The sequence below is a fragment of the Aquila chrysaetos genome, chromosome 3 (genome assembly GCF_900496995.4).
Source record: "Aquila chrysaetos chrysaetos chromosome 3, bAquChr1.4, whole genome shotgun sequence".
Taxonomy (NCBI): domain Eukaryota; kingdom Metazoa; phylum Chordata; class Aves; order Accipitriformes; family Accipitridae; genus Aquila; species Aquila chrysaetos.
The window spans coordinates 31395365-31412733 of record NC_044006.1 but is presented as its reverse complement, the minus strand read 5'-3'; the positions used below and the strand labels follow the sequence as shown (position 1 = coordinate 31412733).

At 42.1% G+C, this 17369-nt stretch overlaps 1 protein-coding gene across 12 annotated transcripts in view; it reads left to right on the top strand.

The window, feature by feature from the left end:
• PDE1C (phosphodiesterase 1C) overlaps nucleotides 1–17369 on the top strand; it is a 347698-nt gene that overhangs the window by 271145 nt on the left and 59184 nt on the right. For all 12 annotated transcript variants that reach the window (XM_030007697.1, XM_030007696.1, XM_030007699.2 and 9 more), the window contains 5 exons: nucleotides 2262–2362; nucleotides 4131–4259; nucleotides 9648–9749; nucleotides 11060–11180; nucleotides 15887–15968. In XM_030007697.1, the coding sequence (XP_029863557.1) occupies nucleotides 2262–2362; nucleotides 4131–4259; nucleotides 9648–9749; nucleotides 11060–11180; nucleotides 15887–15968 (535 nt within the window). The remainder of the gene's footprint in view (nucleotides 1–2261; nucleotides 2363–4130; nucleotides 4260–9647; nucleotides 9750–11059; nucleotides 11181–15886; nucleotides 15969–17369) is intronic.

Here is a 17369-nt window from a genome sequence, read left to right as displayed (position 1 = left end):
CTGAGACGGTGTGCCGCTGCTTTCTCAATACTTCTTGATGGCTTTGTTATTTAAAACTAGCTCTCTGTTCTCAAGATGAAGTCCATCACAGCCTAGTGAAAGGGAGTATCGCTGCTTTGATTGAGATTGCATCCATTCTCTACAGGCTCTTTGCCATCTTGTTTGCTTTTCCTTGCAAGGTTGTAGCAGAAAAAAGGGACTAAAAGGTTCCCATTACTTATCTGCTTTTTCCCTCCTGTTACTCACAAGCCTGTTTTGACTTTGTGCTACCCACACTGGTTTGTTTATTTATTACCCACAGTTTGCAACTGTAATCCCAGTCTGTATTCTGAGTGGTCTTCCTCAAATGCTGTTATGATATTTAATACCTCTCCTCAGGTGTATTACACCCTATATGAAAACCTACATTACCCGAACTTGTTCAACAAGTGATGTTTTGATAGGGCATACAAGTTAGCACTTTTCCTGCATGTGTCTTAAGAGATGAGGTAGGAGACCTCAAGCACAGAGCTCATTGTCTTACTGATGTTTTAAGACTTGGGTCATAAGATCCGGTTGGCGTGGGACTTGTCAGATGATGCCCAGAATGTCTGTAGTGGATGCATTAGACTAGCTGGGCATGTCGCATAGTAGTTCTGCATGCATAATGTAGGTTTGCTCTGCCTGTTCCTGAGCACTTGTGCCTGATTTTTTTCTATCATTTGCACTCCCTCCTTTTGGGAAATGGCAGACCACGGTTGAGGAAGGGAAGTCCAGATCTAGACGTGTAGCCTGGAAACCTTACTTCCTTTTTTCCCCCATTGCAGCTGCCAGAAGTGGTTGCTTGAAAGTTGAAATCGTGTTCTTCATCAGCTGTAAAGCATTCCCTATTCACAAGTCATACCTGGAAACAGAATCATCACAGGTTTCTCCAGCACCACTGCTGTCCATTCCTGTCCTGGACCAATTGTGTACAAATGAGAAAATAGTTTAGTTTCTGTGTCTGCTCACTTCTTCATCTCTTCACCCTTCTCTCTCTCTCTCTCTCTCTCTCTCAAAAAAATCAAGAGCTACCTTGATTATGGTCAGTGGCATTGTGCAAAATATCCCTGGCCAATTGTTTCAAACTGCATCTTTAGTGTAAGGTTCTTTAATACTGAGACTTGCTTCATTCTTCATTGGTTCTGCAGAGATGGCTGCAAAAGGCAGGAGAAGAGCTGGACAGGTCACTGTGTGCAGAGCCCCCCAGTCATCTGTGCTTCCCCTGCACGTGGTTAACAGAGCAGTGGTGAGCCCTGAGCTATATGTAGTAGATGTCTAGAATAGATTTATGAAACCATACTGCCTTTAGTGGTCTTTGAATTAGAAGGTAGTTCATACATGAATGTCCGTCAGAATGTTTGCAGGTTGACAGTGAGCTGTTACAAAAATATTTGGCAACCGCTGTGGGAAAGGTTTTCTCTGAATGTAATATATTTAAGCATTTCATAGAAATATTTACAGCATGCGCTGTATCTAGAGCCTTTGTCTCTGATGCACTTGATGTTCATAGCACTCCTTGTGTGCTACCGGTGGAAAACCAGACGTAAAATGATTGATTGACTTGGAGGCAAATGGTGAGAAGCATCTGAGTCATTTAGAAATGTAAGTCAAAAGTGACTTAAGCATTGAAGAGTAAGGCTTCGACTAGGCAATCAGGAAAACAAAACATCAGGGCTTTCTCAAATGTTTCTAGAAACGATAAATAAATAACAAAACGTACATCTGGTGAGGTTGTGTTCCCTGTTCTCCTCATGATTGTGATTGATGAAGACTTTCAGTTCCTGGAAAGTAGTGACATTCTTCTGTATTTGAGGCTCTGCTACCCAGGTCAACTGAGCTGAAAATACACACCCTGGTGGTATGTGCATACCTGCCCATGTATCATCAAGTTCCACTTGAAGAAGCTTGATTTTCTGGAGGTTTCCCTCCCTCTCTTTCTCACACGTTGCTCTTTAAGAAGGGCACATACTTCCCCTTGCTCTGCCTTAAGCCTTATTAGCTCCTGAAACCATTTTGCTGAAGTTCAGTTTATTTAGCTGAAGCTTCAGGAAGAGCACTGGTTTGGCTTTTTTGTATCAACCAGAGAAGTTTGCTTTAAAACAGCTGGCAGGCTGCAGGGGAAAGGCAATGATGTGCATGCAGCGTTGACGGTCAGCAGGGGCTAACTTGCCTTAAAAGACAAAAGCCTTAATGCCTGGGCAAATGACAGCTTCTCTGATTGCCCTGTAATCTCTTTTCAGCACTGGCTGACAGAGCTGGAGATCTTCGCTATGATCTTTGCAGCTGCCATCCATGACTATGAACACACCGGAACCACCAACAACTTTCACATCCAGACACGGTAAGGCCACTGTAAGTCATGATGAAGGGTTGGGAAATGGAGGGGGAGAGTACACTTTGGAGAGTAACAGCACAACCACCTAGAAAAGTGCAGGAGCTTTTGCTTTCAAGTGTTACAGGAGGAAAGTTCACCTCCTTAGGTTGCATGTAATTTTCTTTCGCTCGAGCATTTACAATGGAATGCGTGTATTCTAGCTTCCTGAGCGTTGTTTCGTGTTAATAACCGGGGAAAAAGGAAGGTCCCCAAATATTTCTGTGTAAAGTTGCCAAAGACAAATTGCAGTACAGAGTGATGTATTTTGATGAAGGTCTAGTTTTGGCGGAGATACACTAATTCAACCGTTTTGTCTCCTTGTTGACTTTGAAGAATCAAGCATTAACTGCATACGTCAAGATTTCAGCAATGTCTGTATTCACCAGAGAACACCAACACTACGCATACTATTTTTACTTGAGTGGAAAACCACACCTGCAGCAAGGGGATACGTTTACCATTACCTCTTCAGGGATGCCATTTTTTAAAGCTTTGTAAATTGCTGGACAGTAATTAGCTGATCACAAGCTAGACTGGACCGGTGTATTTTTTGAACTCAGAATCTTCTATAAGGCTTTTGGGTTGGTGGAAGAGAGAAGGAGAAGATGAGGATGGCAGCAAAATTCAGAAGGGTGCAAAGACTATGAAGTCTCTAGTTGCAGGGATAATTGGGCATCTAATGTCTGTGTATTATTTTGACGATGGGAGCGTACTGGTGGCAATGACGAAATGTCTAGATGTCCTCAGCTGACACTGCACACTTGGGCATTTGTAAGATGCATTGCATCTCAGCCTAAATTCTATGTCTGGAGTATGTTAGCTGAATCACGCTGTGTATCACAGATACATAAAGGTTGCTAGGATAAATCACACATGTGCTCAGCAAAGCTTGGGAACATAGAAGTTTCTGCCTCTGTTCTGGGCCAAGCCACACTCCACTTCTTACGGCTTCATGCATGCAAGAATTAGAGATCCGCTGTATTTCCCAAATACTTGCAGAAGAATTCAAGGAAGGACAGTTGCAATTTAATTTCTATGAGACTGAACATCAGAGGGTGTGAAGTGTCAGGGGCGAAAAATAGACACTGCTCTCTGGGAAGCAGAACTGAGCAGGGACTGCAACAAATCATACTCGCCCTCTGTCGCCATTAGCTTCCAGCAAGACCTTTGTCTTCAGAGCAGTTTAGCCATTCATCAATCTCAGATCTACGCCCTGGAGCTTAAAATAAGGCATGAAGTACCTTTGGTCTTACTCTATCCCACTGGCAGTTGCCCTTCCAGAGAGCATAGTCTAGCACACAGATGACAGAAAGCAGTTCTGTCTTGCTTACAGCCAGTTTGCCGTTCTGGAAACAATACTGGGACACATCTTGCAATGGCTTCCTTGGGTACAGTCAGGGTTTAATATGAGAGCAACATCCACAAGAGCTGGAAAAGAGTCTCGTGATTCAACTCCAAATTTACGTACCTCTCACAGCTCAGCAGTTTTTTTCAGTATGTAACAAGGAGACTAGGTGAGTCTCAGCTGATGAAATAGATTCTGCAGTGAATTTTGATCTTTAGTTTTCTTTTACTGAATAGCAGCAATGAACAAAGTATTACAAGTGCTCTTAAAATGCTCCTATCTGTGCTATAGAGCTAAACTCTGCAGCTGATCAACGGAAAACTTCTGAATGTGAGACTCTTTAGAGAGGGCAGAAACATCACCTTTCCTATGTTTTCTTTTAAATGCTAGGTCAGACTCAGCCATTCTCTATAATGACCGATCTGTGCTTGAAAATCACCACGTTAGTGCGGCGTATCGTCTTTTGCAAGATGATGAAGAGATGAATATTTTATCTAATCTCTCAAAGGATGACTGGAGGTAAAAATGAATGCGGTGGCTGCCTAGGAACATTGCAGCATCACCATAGACTGTTACCTTGTTTGAACGGCAATATGCATTCTTGTGTGTTACATATTAGTATTTCTATTGCTGCAAGAAAAAGAGCTTTAAAAGGTGTTTGTCTTGCTTATTTCTGCTTTTGGTTTTCACCTCTGGTAGTGAGGCTAGACTGCATGACAATGGATTATAATATACAAATTGACTCCCATCTAGTTTCTAAGTGTCACAGAGGAACCCTTTGGACACATGCATTTGTAAGTGAGCATCGAGCTAGCCCGCTGTTTGTTGATCCTAAAGCAGAAGCATAACCTGTATCCATTTTGCTACTCCCTGCCTGGAAATGGTAAATGGGACTTAATGCAAAAAAGAATCCAGTCCAAGGAGCATAAATCAGTGTACTATATATGCCAAGGTGATGTAAGAAGCTGTAATTTAAAATAAGCCTCCTGCAGCATATGATTTATGTGCCAAAATCGGCCCATGATTTGCTTGCTAATAGCAGACAGTTCAAACTGATGAGGGCTTTCTGTTTTTATGGGGTTTTTGAACTCCAAGGGGTGGTACTTTAAAAATAGCCCAGTGCGCTGGACAGGAAGACTTTTGCCCCACGGTCTCTCTCATGGGAGGGGAAGCAACTTGTGGGGTCTTACGCGACACACAGTGCCTCCTGCATACACTTAAATGTGATACAGTGCTGAGCAGTCAGTTCCTCTTCTTTTTATATAAACGTGGGGAAATGAGCCCTTCTCCGGGGCCTGGCTTCTAGCAAGCTGGTCAGTGAAGGCGCTGCTTGCTAATCTGTTTAGCCTGAATTTCCTATTTATTTTGACTTGTGGACAGTCATGTGATCCTATAGCTGAACACTAGGAATAAAACTCAGGTACTTAGGTGGCTGATTTCAATCAATGTGGAGGAGTGGCCTGAGAAATTCTATCCCCGAATATAGAAAGTAGTCTCATCGTGGGCAGCAAGCAGGAACTTAAAAAAAAAAAATATATATACATTGAGGTGTTAAAAATCGAATTTATTTTTTTAGCTACAGCTGGTAATGCCTTGTCAAATAGTGGCAGCAAATTACTGCTTCCTGTTACGTTGGCAGGGGAAATGCAAGGAACTAACGGAACAGAAACAGCAGCCTTAGAGCCACTGTCTGCAAGGAACAGTGGAACATCTAGTTGAGTAGGCTTCATTGCATAGATAGTGTCTTTAGGAAAATGGTCTGCTTTGGGACTTTAAACTGTTTTTGCTTGGATTGAAGCTAGCTTCAGATATTTCTCATTGCTGCTGTAGTGTCAACGTGTGTTCTGTTGAGGCAATATGCTTAGACCCAAAGTTTTAAAGATCAACCCATCTCTCTAAGAAATACTGTAACTGCCTGAGCAAAAATGTGGAGTGGCTTGGATTGCTGCTTTGTTCTCTCTCAAGTAGGGCTTTATTATTTTGTAGCTGCTGATCAAGCAGCAGCTGCTGGATAAAGGCCATTGTCTGGATGTGCTCTAATGCCAAAACATTGTGGGTTTTGTGTGCTTTTGCTTTTGACTGCCAGTTTGAAATCCCATAGGCAACCATTTGGGAAGCACTGGCAACATCAGCTGACTTGAGCAGGATCTGAGGTGTTGAGAAGAAAACCAAGAAGCCCAGAGGTTCCCAGACTGGCACTCAAAAATAGGACCGTCAGTATTGAAGGATGCTTTGGGAAACTATTAAAGCGTGTCCAAATTGAACTTTAATTTTGTAGACATACCTGATAAATCTCTCTCGGCAAAAGGTCCAAGTAGTGGCTTTTGGAAAGCAAGTTCTTAAGTGCCTTTCTGAGCTGAGCTCTCACTCCTTTTTTCACACTACTAGTAAGAGAAACTCTGATGGTCAGTGTATTTTGCAATCCTAGATGTCTACGTGGATTTTATCACTTTTGTGGTATTCAGTCATCTAGTTAGGGAATATATTTTCAGGAAAGAAATGTAGAAACTTGGAGCTACATTTTACTGCTGGGAAATAAATGGGCACAGGTTTTGTGACGAAAGCAGATGAGACTGAAAGAGATCTTTCGGGCTACAGTCAAGGAGAACAGAGTTGAATGCTTGCTAGTACTTAACCTACATTTTTTTCTCCATCTATAAAAACCTCTGTTGCTTATGAAATATGTGAAAATCGGTTGAGTTGCCTCATTTTGTGCATCCCATTTGTGCAAGTCATCAACAAGTAAATGAAGAACCTGTACCAAAACCAGATCACAGTGAATTAAGACAATAAAGTGACAGCAAAGTGAACAGATGCTTTCCAAGATACTGTTGCAGATGTCTTTTCTGGCACTGAATTTCATTGTTAATAATTTCCATGCAGTTTATTGAAACAGAGTATGTTTAGCGCGAGGCCTTTACCGTCAAGTACAGGATTAAAAAGGCATCTGGAACATGTGTAGCTCCTTAACACTGTATTGGAGTACAGCTTTGGGAAGTAACCTTTAATGTAATACTGACTTTGTCAGTAAAGCTGCTTGGGGTTCGTCCCTCAATTAGTTCTGAGCCCTCTTTGTCAATCAGTGTTACTCCTTTCGAGATTGTGGTGAGAAACCTTGCATGTTTTTTGACTGAAGACAAATTTGGTCAGAGCCTTCTTTTGTACATAATAGAGTGTGCATGGTTGCATAGTCACAGCCTTTTCTTGTAAAAGTTTGTTTCTATGCGCTCAGGGTGGGCACATGTGTATTCTGACTGTTACACCCTTAGTGAGGATCAGCCATTGAAAATGTTTCCTTGAATGTAGTATTTTTCCTATTCATTTCCATAAGAGTAAAGTACTGAGACTTCAACTGGACAAAATGAGCAAAATAGCTCACCTCAGGAGATGTTAAGGTTGGTTCCTAGCATAGGGATAAAGTGGCCTTTTTCCTGTCCCTTTCCCATGAGTGCAAGGGCATGTGAGTCCTTCACTAGGATACAGGTCTAAGGTGGACACTGATATGGAGCAAAGGCACGTCTAACAAAGTGTCCAACAAAATGATGTGATGTTCTCTGAGACAAGGAAGGTAAAACCATGAAGTAATGATGGTAAAGAGGAAATGAAGGTCTTTGCCAGATGGATCAATGCAAGTCTTGGAAGTATTTAGATGTAAAGTCAGCCAGAGTCTGTCTCAGCAATGAGTAGTAAAGATACCGTCAAACTGTGCTTGCTGGTGGGACTGTGCCAGATACCATGTTTCCATGTGAATCACCTGCAGGACGTTGGCTAGGAAAAAAAAAAGAATCAAAGCTGTGACATTGGCCACAGGATGAGTTATTATTCAGCATATGACAGTACTAAGCCATGCAATTCACTTCAGGTTTCCCTCTTCTCCAGTTGCTTTTCCTGACCCTGTTCCCTGACAACCTGCTGTCTCCACCTAATTGTTCCTTTCCCTAATTCTGCAGGGATTAGTAAAAGGCATGGGCAAGTTAGCTTCGAATTTCTTTTCAAATTTGGTAACTTGTAACTTTTTCTCAGTGGTAGGTTATAGGTGTGAGAATGTGATGACTGCTTGGCTCCTGGCCTCTGCTCTTAGGGAAATGCATATTCTACCATGAGAGAAAACATCTGGAAGTGTAAAGGGAAATATTAAAATCCCTAATTAGTCAGCCAAGCAGCACAGCCAGGTCTGTAAAAAAGACTGTGAGTCCACAAGGGATCTTCACTGAGGGGACCTGCAAGAAAACCCATTCTAAAGCCCTAGCAGAGCCATAACAGAGTTCTCAGTAGCGACCACTTTCATGTGACTGTATTTTTGTTGCCACAAACAGTGATCTAAAAGAGGACAAATGAGAAACCCAAGCTCCATTTTTCACTCTGCCACAGATCTGCTGGGTGATTGTGCCAACTCACTTTTGTTGGAATTCATTTCACCTCATGTGAAGAAGCAAATTGTCTAAGCTTTCTTCTTACTTACGGGAGCAAGGCAGTACCTCCGAAGGACAATTCATTCCACTTACCTGAGGATGACGAGAGCCATGCCCTGGAGATGCTGCTCTCTATCCAGACTCTACAGCAAAGCCGGCTGAACTGGCTTGCGCTCCGGAGCAACCTTTTGTGCATACGGTCCCTTGATTGCCACAGCATAATCACACCCTCTTCTTTTAAAAGTTCATTGCTATAAATTCATGTTCTCTGCATCTCTTGCTTGTATTGACAGAGAGGTTTGTGCTGCTGGGAATGAACCAGACCAGGGAACTGACCAGGACTGGTGAAAAAAAAGATTCAAAATAATTTAAAATAAGTTTGTTTTCAGCCACCATATCATCATCTTGAATGCTGTTGGCTATGCAACTGATTGTACATAATGGTGGGGTGGAGGAGGTGGGTGCACTGGGGTAAGAGCGAGGCCAGTTGATGCATCTTAACGTGCGTGCAGAACTCCTGGTAGGGGGACTCATTATGTGTCACCCGTGGGCTGGGGTAAGCACAGCAGTCTTGTGTCTCTACACAGTGGTGGCCTGGGGCTGGAACTTGAGCACAGCCACCAGAGGCAAGAGAGGCATGCTGAAAATAGACCATGTCCTTCATGAAACATTCATGAAAAGAAGAATGGTAACTTTTATTTTTAAATGAAAGCTGACCCATTTTTGAATCTCCCAAATCATGAGCTGGTATGCTAACCTTGGGCTGTTCTTCTTCTGTTAACCTGTGAATAGCTGAACTGAGAGAAAGAGAAAATAAATTTGTATTGTGTGCTAGATCAGAATGTTGTGATATTTTAAAATGTCTAGGACATCCATATTATCTGCAAATGAATTGAAACGGGATCCTAAAGAAGTTTGCTTAACAAAAATTCATACAGGAATAGTTTGAATGAATATCAGCGAAGTAATGCAGGTTCTCAAAGGTCTTGACTGCATATATGCATCTAGGAGGTTTTTTTTAACATACTGTTTTTCCTTTAATAATATGACTAAACTTTCAACATAGGTATCAACCAGTTTTAGTCAATTGGATAGAGATTCAGGTTCAAAAGTTCACCTGATTCATGCTGAGGCTTTAAACAGTCTTTTTACTTCCTTCTAAGAATGCCCTATAAAAGAAATCCATTTAAGAGGTTTGTGCTTAATTGAAAAAGGAGTACTAATACTAACATGGTCTTCAAAAAACATCTAGGATTTCTCTTGGCAAAGATTAGCCACCTGGCTTAACGTGCAGCCCTCCCACTCCTGTGTTTGTGTAGAAAATCATTCATCCTTTTCCCCATCCCTGAAAGAGGGGTAATGGAAAGAGTGACATACAAAGGCAGAAGTACTGTCCATAATTTACAGATAGACAACAAAAGAAATTGGAGTGTGTCTGATGCTGGTTTTTGTGTTTCTCTTTCCTTGCTCCTCTCATCGTGATGCCATCTAAAAGGGAATTCAGAGCTCTAGTGATTGAGATGGTGTTGGCCACCGATATGTCCTGTCACTTCCAGCAAATCAAAGCCATGAAGAATGCTTTGCAGCAGCCAGAAGGGTGAGTCACTTCACAACACTGTGCAGTGAGGGTCTGCATTTCAGCTGGTGCTTTGCCATTGTGTTTGACTTCAAAAGCACCTCTCCAGAGGCCCTCATTCTCTTTGATGTCCACATAAATTCTCTTTCTGCTGTTGAATTTTGAATGAATTCACTTAGGAGTGGACTGGCACCCCCGTATACACACAACTCTATTCTGTACTGGTGGACCAAAGCTTGCAAAGGTCCCGTGTTGGGATAAGCCTCCCTGGGCATTTCCCTTTGCATATCAGGGTAACATCAAGGACATGATCCAGCTGAGTGACCTCTACAGCTTGAGTATGACTCAGGGTTATAGGATCTGCAGAACACAACTTACGCATTGCCCTTCTGCAGATGGTATCAGCTGCCACCTCTGCAAGGGGCCTGCTCCATAGCCAGAGGACAGATGAAAACAACTTGAGATCCTCTGAGGGAAGGACTCGAAAATAACACATGGAGCAGAATGGGAAAGGCCTTTTCTTCTTCCCAATACACCACTGGGAGCTGTCATATTTTGTCCACAGCTCTTCCCCATAAAATTCCTTTCATACCCCAGAAAGCTCTGAGTTATGGTCATTTTTTCACCCTGGACACAGGTCTGTCCAGAGCCTCCCAGAATTATACCTGTATCAGACCAGAGGGTAGCCAGCCACTTGGTCCTCTCAGAAGCTACAACTCTTCCAGCTATTTCAGACAGTCAAAAGCTGGAATTAAAAAATGAGACTACCCATCCCAGGAAGCATTATTTACTGGGTTCTTGGGCTAGCCTCTCAGGTTATGGTTTTAAGAAATAGGCAGCCTTTTTTGTTCTGTGGAACCAGTTGCAAGGATCCCCTTCTGACCTCACACTAGTTTTCTAGCAGGGAAACATTTATCAGTTACTGTGTAGACTCATCAGTGCCCCTGAGATCAGATCCTAACTGTTTACTACAGTAAGATGGTAGGGACCAACTTCTTTTCTGAGCTGCATAAAATGCAGCCCAGCTGAAATGGGGAACACAGCAGCTCTTCAAGCCTGCTTGTGCAGACAGGCAATCCTGGAAAGGAGCTCAGCAAGGCTGAGCAAAGTTTCTTTTTGCACTTCTTAATGTCTCTTTTGCAACAGGAATGGTGTATTTTGGAGAAATTAGACAATCTTTCATAGCTGTCTGATTTTGTCAACACAGAAATCACTCCATTAATATTCTGGCCAAAGATTCTAATAATCTCATTTCCCTGCTTAGGTGAAATTTTTGTCATTCTCCACTGCAAGAGCAGACAATTAATTTGTTTGATCCTTTGGGTTTTCAGAATTGACAAGCCGAAAGCCTTATCACTGTTGTTGCATACAGCAGATATCAGTCATCCAGCCAAGGCCTGGGATCTCCATCATCGCTGGACCATGTCTCTGCTAGAGGAGTTCTTCAGACAGGTAAAGCTAGGGAAGTTCCTTTGTATTTCTGCAGCACAGAGGAACTGTGTAGGATTGGGCAAGGAAGTAGGAAAATATGAACACAGATCTTTTCCTTTTTTCTCTGATTTATGCAAGAACCTGCTAAATGATACGAAACTTCCTCTGGCACTTCTCAGTGTCTACAAAACTGGCACCAGTAATGCTGGCTACTATGCCTCTTGGGAAGTTAGTGTCTGATACACTGCCTCTAGATATAGGCGTTATCTACATAGTAGAAATTGTAATTTGGGAAGCTAATATGTGTTTCAAATTAGCGAAATATAGAATATGTGATGTTCTACTCTAGCTGTAGAACCGCAGAAAAGAGATTTAGGTAGCTGTACTTTATAGAACTGTACTTAATATAGTTGGGGTAGATGCGAAAAATGCATTACTCTTACTTAGATGAAGTGAACTGATCTAGTTTATAGCTCACAGTGGACTGCTTGTTGACAGACCCACAAATCTAGACAAATCATTAAGCTCTGTGTGGTAGGTATAAGCTCCCCAAGTGACTAATTAAAAGCATTTAAAGACCTGCCTTAAAAAAAGAAAAGTAAAAGTAAACAGAGCACTTAGGAACGTTTAGGGTACTTTTCACCAGTATGAATTACTAAACTAAGCAGAAAACTAAATGCTTAATTTCCCTCCAAAGTTCAATAACTTCATGTTTTATAGTAAATCTGAATGCAAAAAAGAAAAATGCATGATAATTTTTAAAAAGTTCTAACGATAATTTTAAAAAGTTCTAACAATTTTTTTAAATGGCATCTATTTTTAAAGGCATTGTGGGAATGCCTTCTTAATAAGGACATTGCAAGAATTTGCTTTGAAATGAATCCTTTAATTTGTTTTTCAAACCAAGAATGGGTTTATGAGGTGGAAGCAGATAGATCATCCCTGCAGCTGTCTCTGTGTTGCCACACAGGAGGCTCATGCAAGTAGGATGGTTTTCACATGCATTTTAGAGAAAAATCTGTGCATGTTTATGCTTTTCTAGCTCAAAATTATACTAGATGTGTTAAAATACAACACTGCTGAGTCCCCTACAGACCGGTGAGGGAATGAAGATTAGCTATATATGAGACCACAAAAAGCCCAAGTTTTGATCTGTTTTACACATGTAATGAAGACAAAATTATTATTTTATGTTTTCATAAGAATAATTTTGTTTCAGCCAACAAATCCTACTTTAGTTTTGAATGACAAATGCCTCCACTTTTAGATAAATCTTTATATAAAACTTGTATTCTAGTTCCAAATTCAGATGCAGTATTAATTCCCTCTTCAGGAAAACCCTTAAGCTTACCATGAAGTATAGACTTGTGTTTGTTGAAGTTAGTTAGTACTAGATCAATAAATACATCCCAACCTGGCAGGAGAAGAACAACTCACATTTCTCACAAGCTGAGCAGTACCACTAGGCAGAGGGGACCATGGTGATAAGAAACTGGGCTGGCCTCAGATTAGGTATTTATTTCCTTATGCTCTTCACCTGTAGACAATCTCCTGTCCTTTCTGTTGTGTGCTCTGCAGAGACTTAATCATAGAATCATTTAGGTTGGAAAAGACCTTCAAGATCATCAAGTCCAACCATCAATCGTACCCACTAAACCATGTCCTGAAGTGCCATGTCTACGTGCTTTTTGAATACCTCCAGGGACGGTAACTCAACCACTTCCCTGGGCAGCCTGTTCCAATACCTGACAAACCTTTCAGTAAAGAAATTTTTCCTAATATCCAATCTAAACCTCCCCTGCCACAACTTGAGGCCATTTCTTCTTGTCCTATCTCCAGCCACCTGACAGAAGAGACCAGCACCCACCTCACTACAACCTCCTTTCAGGTAGTTGTAGAGAGCTATAAGGTCTACCCTCAGCCTCTTTTTCTCCAGACTAAAAAACCCCAGTTCCCTCAGCGCCTCCTCATAAGACTTGTGCTCCAGGCCCCTCACCAGCTTGGTTGCCCTTCTAAAGCCTGACTTAACCTATATCAGTACAGGTTCCCAGCCCTATTGGTTTCCAAGTATTTTGAGATGTTACACAGGTCTTCCCACACCAAGTAACCATGTTGTAGGTGTGAATGATGCTTCTGAGTACAATACTGGTTTTTTACATTCAACAGCTATGGTGAGCATCTCTTAAAGCAAACATCTTACATGAATTAATTTGTTTTACTAATGCACTTTAGCTAGCCCTGAGGGAGCTGCTCAAATAGCTTAGATGAATTCAAGTATCTCTCTGAGCAGTCAGAAAGGCAGTTAGGGGTTCCTTCTTAAAGAGAATTAGGCACTGGGGTTTTTAAGAGGCATAAGGAGTAAGAGAAGAATGATGATTAGGTAAGAGCTGGCATTGAGAGACCGTTTTCCTGAGAGATGCAGCAGACACAGTAAAGGAACGTTACTTGGAAATATTTCTGTGTTTGGTTTCTGTTTTACCCTGATATTTGTATATCAGACTCCTAACATAAAGCAGAATTGTTCTGCAACAGAAGAATACTATTGCTTGTTGTTCCACCCAAAACTCTAACAGGACTTGTGCCCCCATTTCATGTATGTTGTATTAACAAAAAGAAGAATTCAGCTCTTCTTATGCCTGCACAAGTTTTTCTCTGGTTAGTTTGCTGGCTATTTTAGCTTCCATTTAACATTAGTCAGAACACTGGCAAGAAGTTCAGCACAGTTAAAGTGAGCTGCTGATTTAAGGAATTGATTCTCTAGTATATTTAACAGGCGATTTAAATTTGAATGCTCAGTGGAGAGTATTGCAACTATGTCATCCTATATATCTTCTCAGCATAAAGCAATATGTTATAGAGTGACTGAACCAAGTTAAAAGGCTTTTTGAGAATATGCAGCTTGAAAGACTGGAAAAAAATAGGGTTATAAAACTTGATCTTCTGCACCATCTTGTGACGTTAGCAAAGGACTTTCAGTTCTGGGGACTGGAAAGCATATTTGGACTTTTGTACTTAAGCACTTAAGTAAAATGTTGACAATGTCCTCAAGGATATCTGGTCCAACTTTTCTTTGCAAAAGCACGGTCTAGACAAGATGGCCCAGCACCCTGTCCACCTGAATCTTAAAAGTGTCCGATGTTGGGGAATCCACCACTTCCCTGGGGAGATTATTCCAATGGCCGATTGTTCTCATTGTGAAAAATTTTCCTCTTGTGTCCAATCGGAATCTCCCCAGGAGTAACTTGTACCCATTACCCCTCATCTTTTGCATGTGACTCCTTGTAAAAAGGGAGTCTGCATCTTATTTGTAGCCACCCTTTAAATACTGGAACATGGTGATAAGGTCTCCCCAAAACTTGCTTTTCTCAAGGCTGAACAAACCCAGTTCTCTCAGCCTTTCCTCTGAAAGGCAGGCTTCCCAGTCCTTTGATCATCTTTGTGGCCCTTCTCTGGACCCTCTCCAGCCTGTCCACATCTTTTTTGCTTAGTGGGGACCAAAACTGGACACAGTGTTCCAGGTGTGGCCTGACAAGCGCTGAGCAGAGTGGGGTAATGACTTCTTTACCTCTGCTGGTGGTACCCTTGTTAACGCAACCGAGCATCCTGTTGACTTTCTTTGCCGCAGCAGCTCACTGTTCACTCATATTGAGCTTGTTGTCCACCAGGACCCCCAGGTCCCTTTCCACAGAGCTGCTCCCCAGCCAGGTAGATCCTAGCCTGTGCTGCACTCTTGGATTATGTTTTCCCAAGTGCAAGACCTCACACTTGTCCTTGCTGAACTTCATAAGGTTCTTGTTAGCCCACTCTTCCAGCCTGTCCATGTCTTCCTGAAGGGTGGCTCTCCCTTCCAAAGTGTCCACTTCCCCACTCAGTTTGGTATCATGAGCAAACTTCATCAGGGTACACTTGATCCCACCATCCAGATCACCTATGAGGATACTAAACAGCACTGGGCTCAATATCAATCCCTGGGGGTCCCCACTTGTGACAGGTTGCCAGTTTGAAAAGGAGCTATTTATCATCACCCTCTGGGTGCAGCCTGTCACCCAGTTCCCCACCCACCACACAGACGACTTATCTAGATTATAATGCATCAGTTTCCCTAGGAGGAGGCTGTGGGGAACTGTATCGAAAGCCTTGGAGAAACCCAGGTAGACAATGTCTGCTGCTCGCCCCACATCAACCGAGCAGGTTACTTTGTTGTAGAAAAATGTCACTGTTCCTTTGGAAGAAAAAAGTAATCTGCATCTGGCCAGCTATGATCTGTGAATTCCTTACCTGAAAGACTGAAAAAGACATGCAAAGAAGTGCAAGCCCTAAAAAATCAGTCCTGACACTGATGTTGTCTCTTGAAAGGTTTGCTCTGAGAACTGAGTTCTGCTGGGGTTCTCTGGAGAACTGCAGTGAGAAGCGTTCTTGTGTTCAAGTGGGTTTTTAGTTGGTACACGGATGTACCAAGCAGGCAGGGAAAGGTCTGAGGAAGGATTCACTGGAATCGAGATGCTTAATTCACCAACTTATACTTGGACTACAACTTCTCCAGCCAGACTGAAATTCTCCACAATTTGTGTTAAAAAACAAAACAAAACAAAACCCCAAACCAACAAACCAAAATCAAAACTTAATTAAAGAAAGTAAAATGAGAGGCTTTTACAGTCATGACCTAAGATATCAAAGTGCAATGTGTCTTGTCTTTTTCTAATTTCTTCTCAATTTTGTTTCTCCAGGGTGACAAAGAAGCAGAACTAGGGCTTCCCTTCTCTCCACTGTGTGATCGCAAGTCTACTATGGTTGCTCAGTCTCAAATAGGTATGTCCCTTTTGGTGCACGCAAAGTAGCATCTTGAAAGCAAAACTTACTCCTCCCTGTAGGGCTAAGATCATGGTGTTCTCAAGTCATTTGGAACTATGTTAAAGAGAGGAGATACAGCACGATGGTGTTATTTTCCCCAGATCAACAACTCAAAGCTGAGGAGCCATCAAATCTATGGTGGTTGTTCCATGCAGTAACCAAGTTGCCTCTGATGTGTCTGCAGAGATTACTACAGTGCCTGGTTGTGACACTACTCCGTGGTTTTCTGAGCTATGAAGATGAGGCAAACACGGCAACACGTTGTGATATGAGTATCATTGGTGGATATGAAAATGTAACATCAGTCCCTTTCACGACCTGGGCAAAACCTATTATGTGTTTTTCCATTTATTCCCCCCAGCCTTTCTGTCCCAGTGCTTCAAGCCAGCCAATATTTTTCACTGAAGCTGAGCAAATAGCAACCCTTTTTCCGCTCCACCCATTCAGAAACAGAGATCTTTTTACAGACTCACCAACAGCTATTTCTCTACCTGTCCTCCAGTTATTGAGTGAAGAAGTAGGAGAAGGATGAGACAACAAGCCTGTTATTTGGTGAGAAAACAAGAGGGGCTAAGTGAAGCAAAACTGTTCAGGAGACTGGGAGCAAAAAAAGACAACAGAAAAGGTGGATTTGTGGGTGGATTTTTATACCTAGGAAGCAAGTGAATTAAACAGAAGTGATCTAACCTCAACTGGAGAATAGGGAGCCAAATGGAATAACAAAAGAAAGGTAGTGCGGACCCCAGAAATGAAGGAATCAAGACCAGAAGCAGAAAGAGAGAAAATGTATTAAAGGAAAACAAACAAAAAATTTGAAGTATGAAATTTCTCTCAAAGAATAAGACAAAGATATCCCTGAACCTAGGAAAGTTCAGATTCATATCCGTGGCTAAGAGCCATTTCTGTTTAAAATTATTTCATTGTTCCTGTTAGGCAAGCCATTCTACGAGGGACCCCATCCCAGATTTTTCTGGCTTTGGAAGTTTAGACAGTTCAGCCAAGAATCTGAACTTGAAAAGCCCTATACAAGCCTGGCCTGGTTGCCAGACTTGTAGTGTTTACTCCTCTGCAATGGTAACCCAGAAGAGTGGGAATGTGTGTAGAGCGCAGTACAGCTGTGTTCAGCTAGCAGCTCAGTGGAGGGAAGCAGCAGCAAACTTGAAGTGCTGCAGTCTCAGCTAAAACCCATATTGAGGACTCCTGGGCACACTACACCTACTGCTGTGCAGTTGGAGAAGATAAACTCTCTCTCTCTCTGGCTGGTGTGGAGAGAAGCGCATGTAGAGACTTCTCTTTCACATCCCTTCTATCAGCTTTCAGATATGTCCCTCACTCCTTACAGGGAAGAGGAGTTGTGCT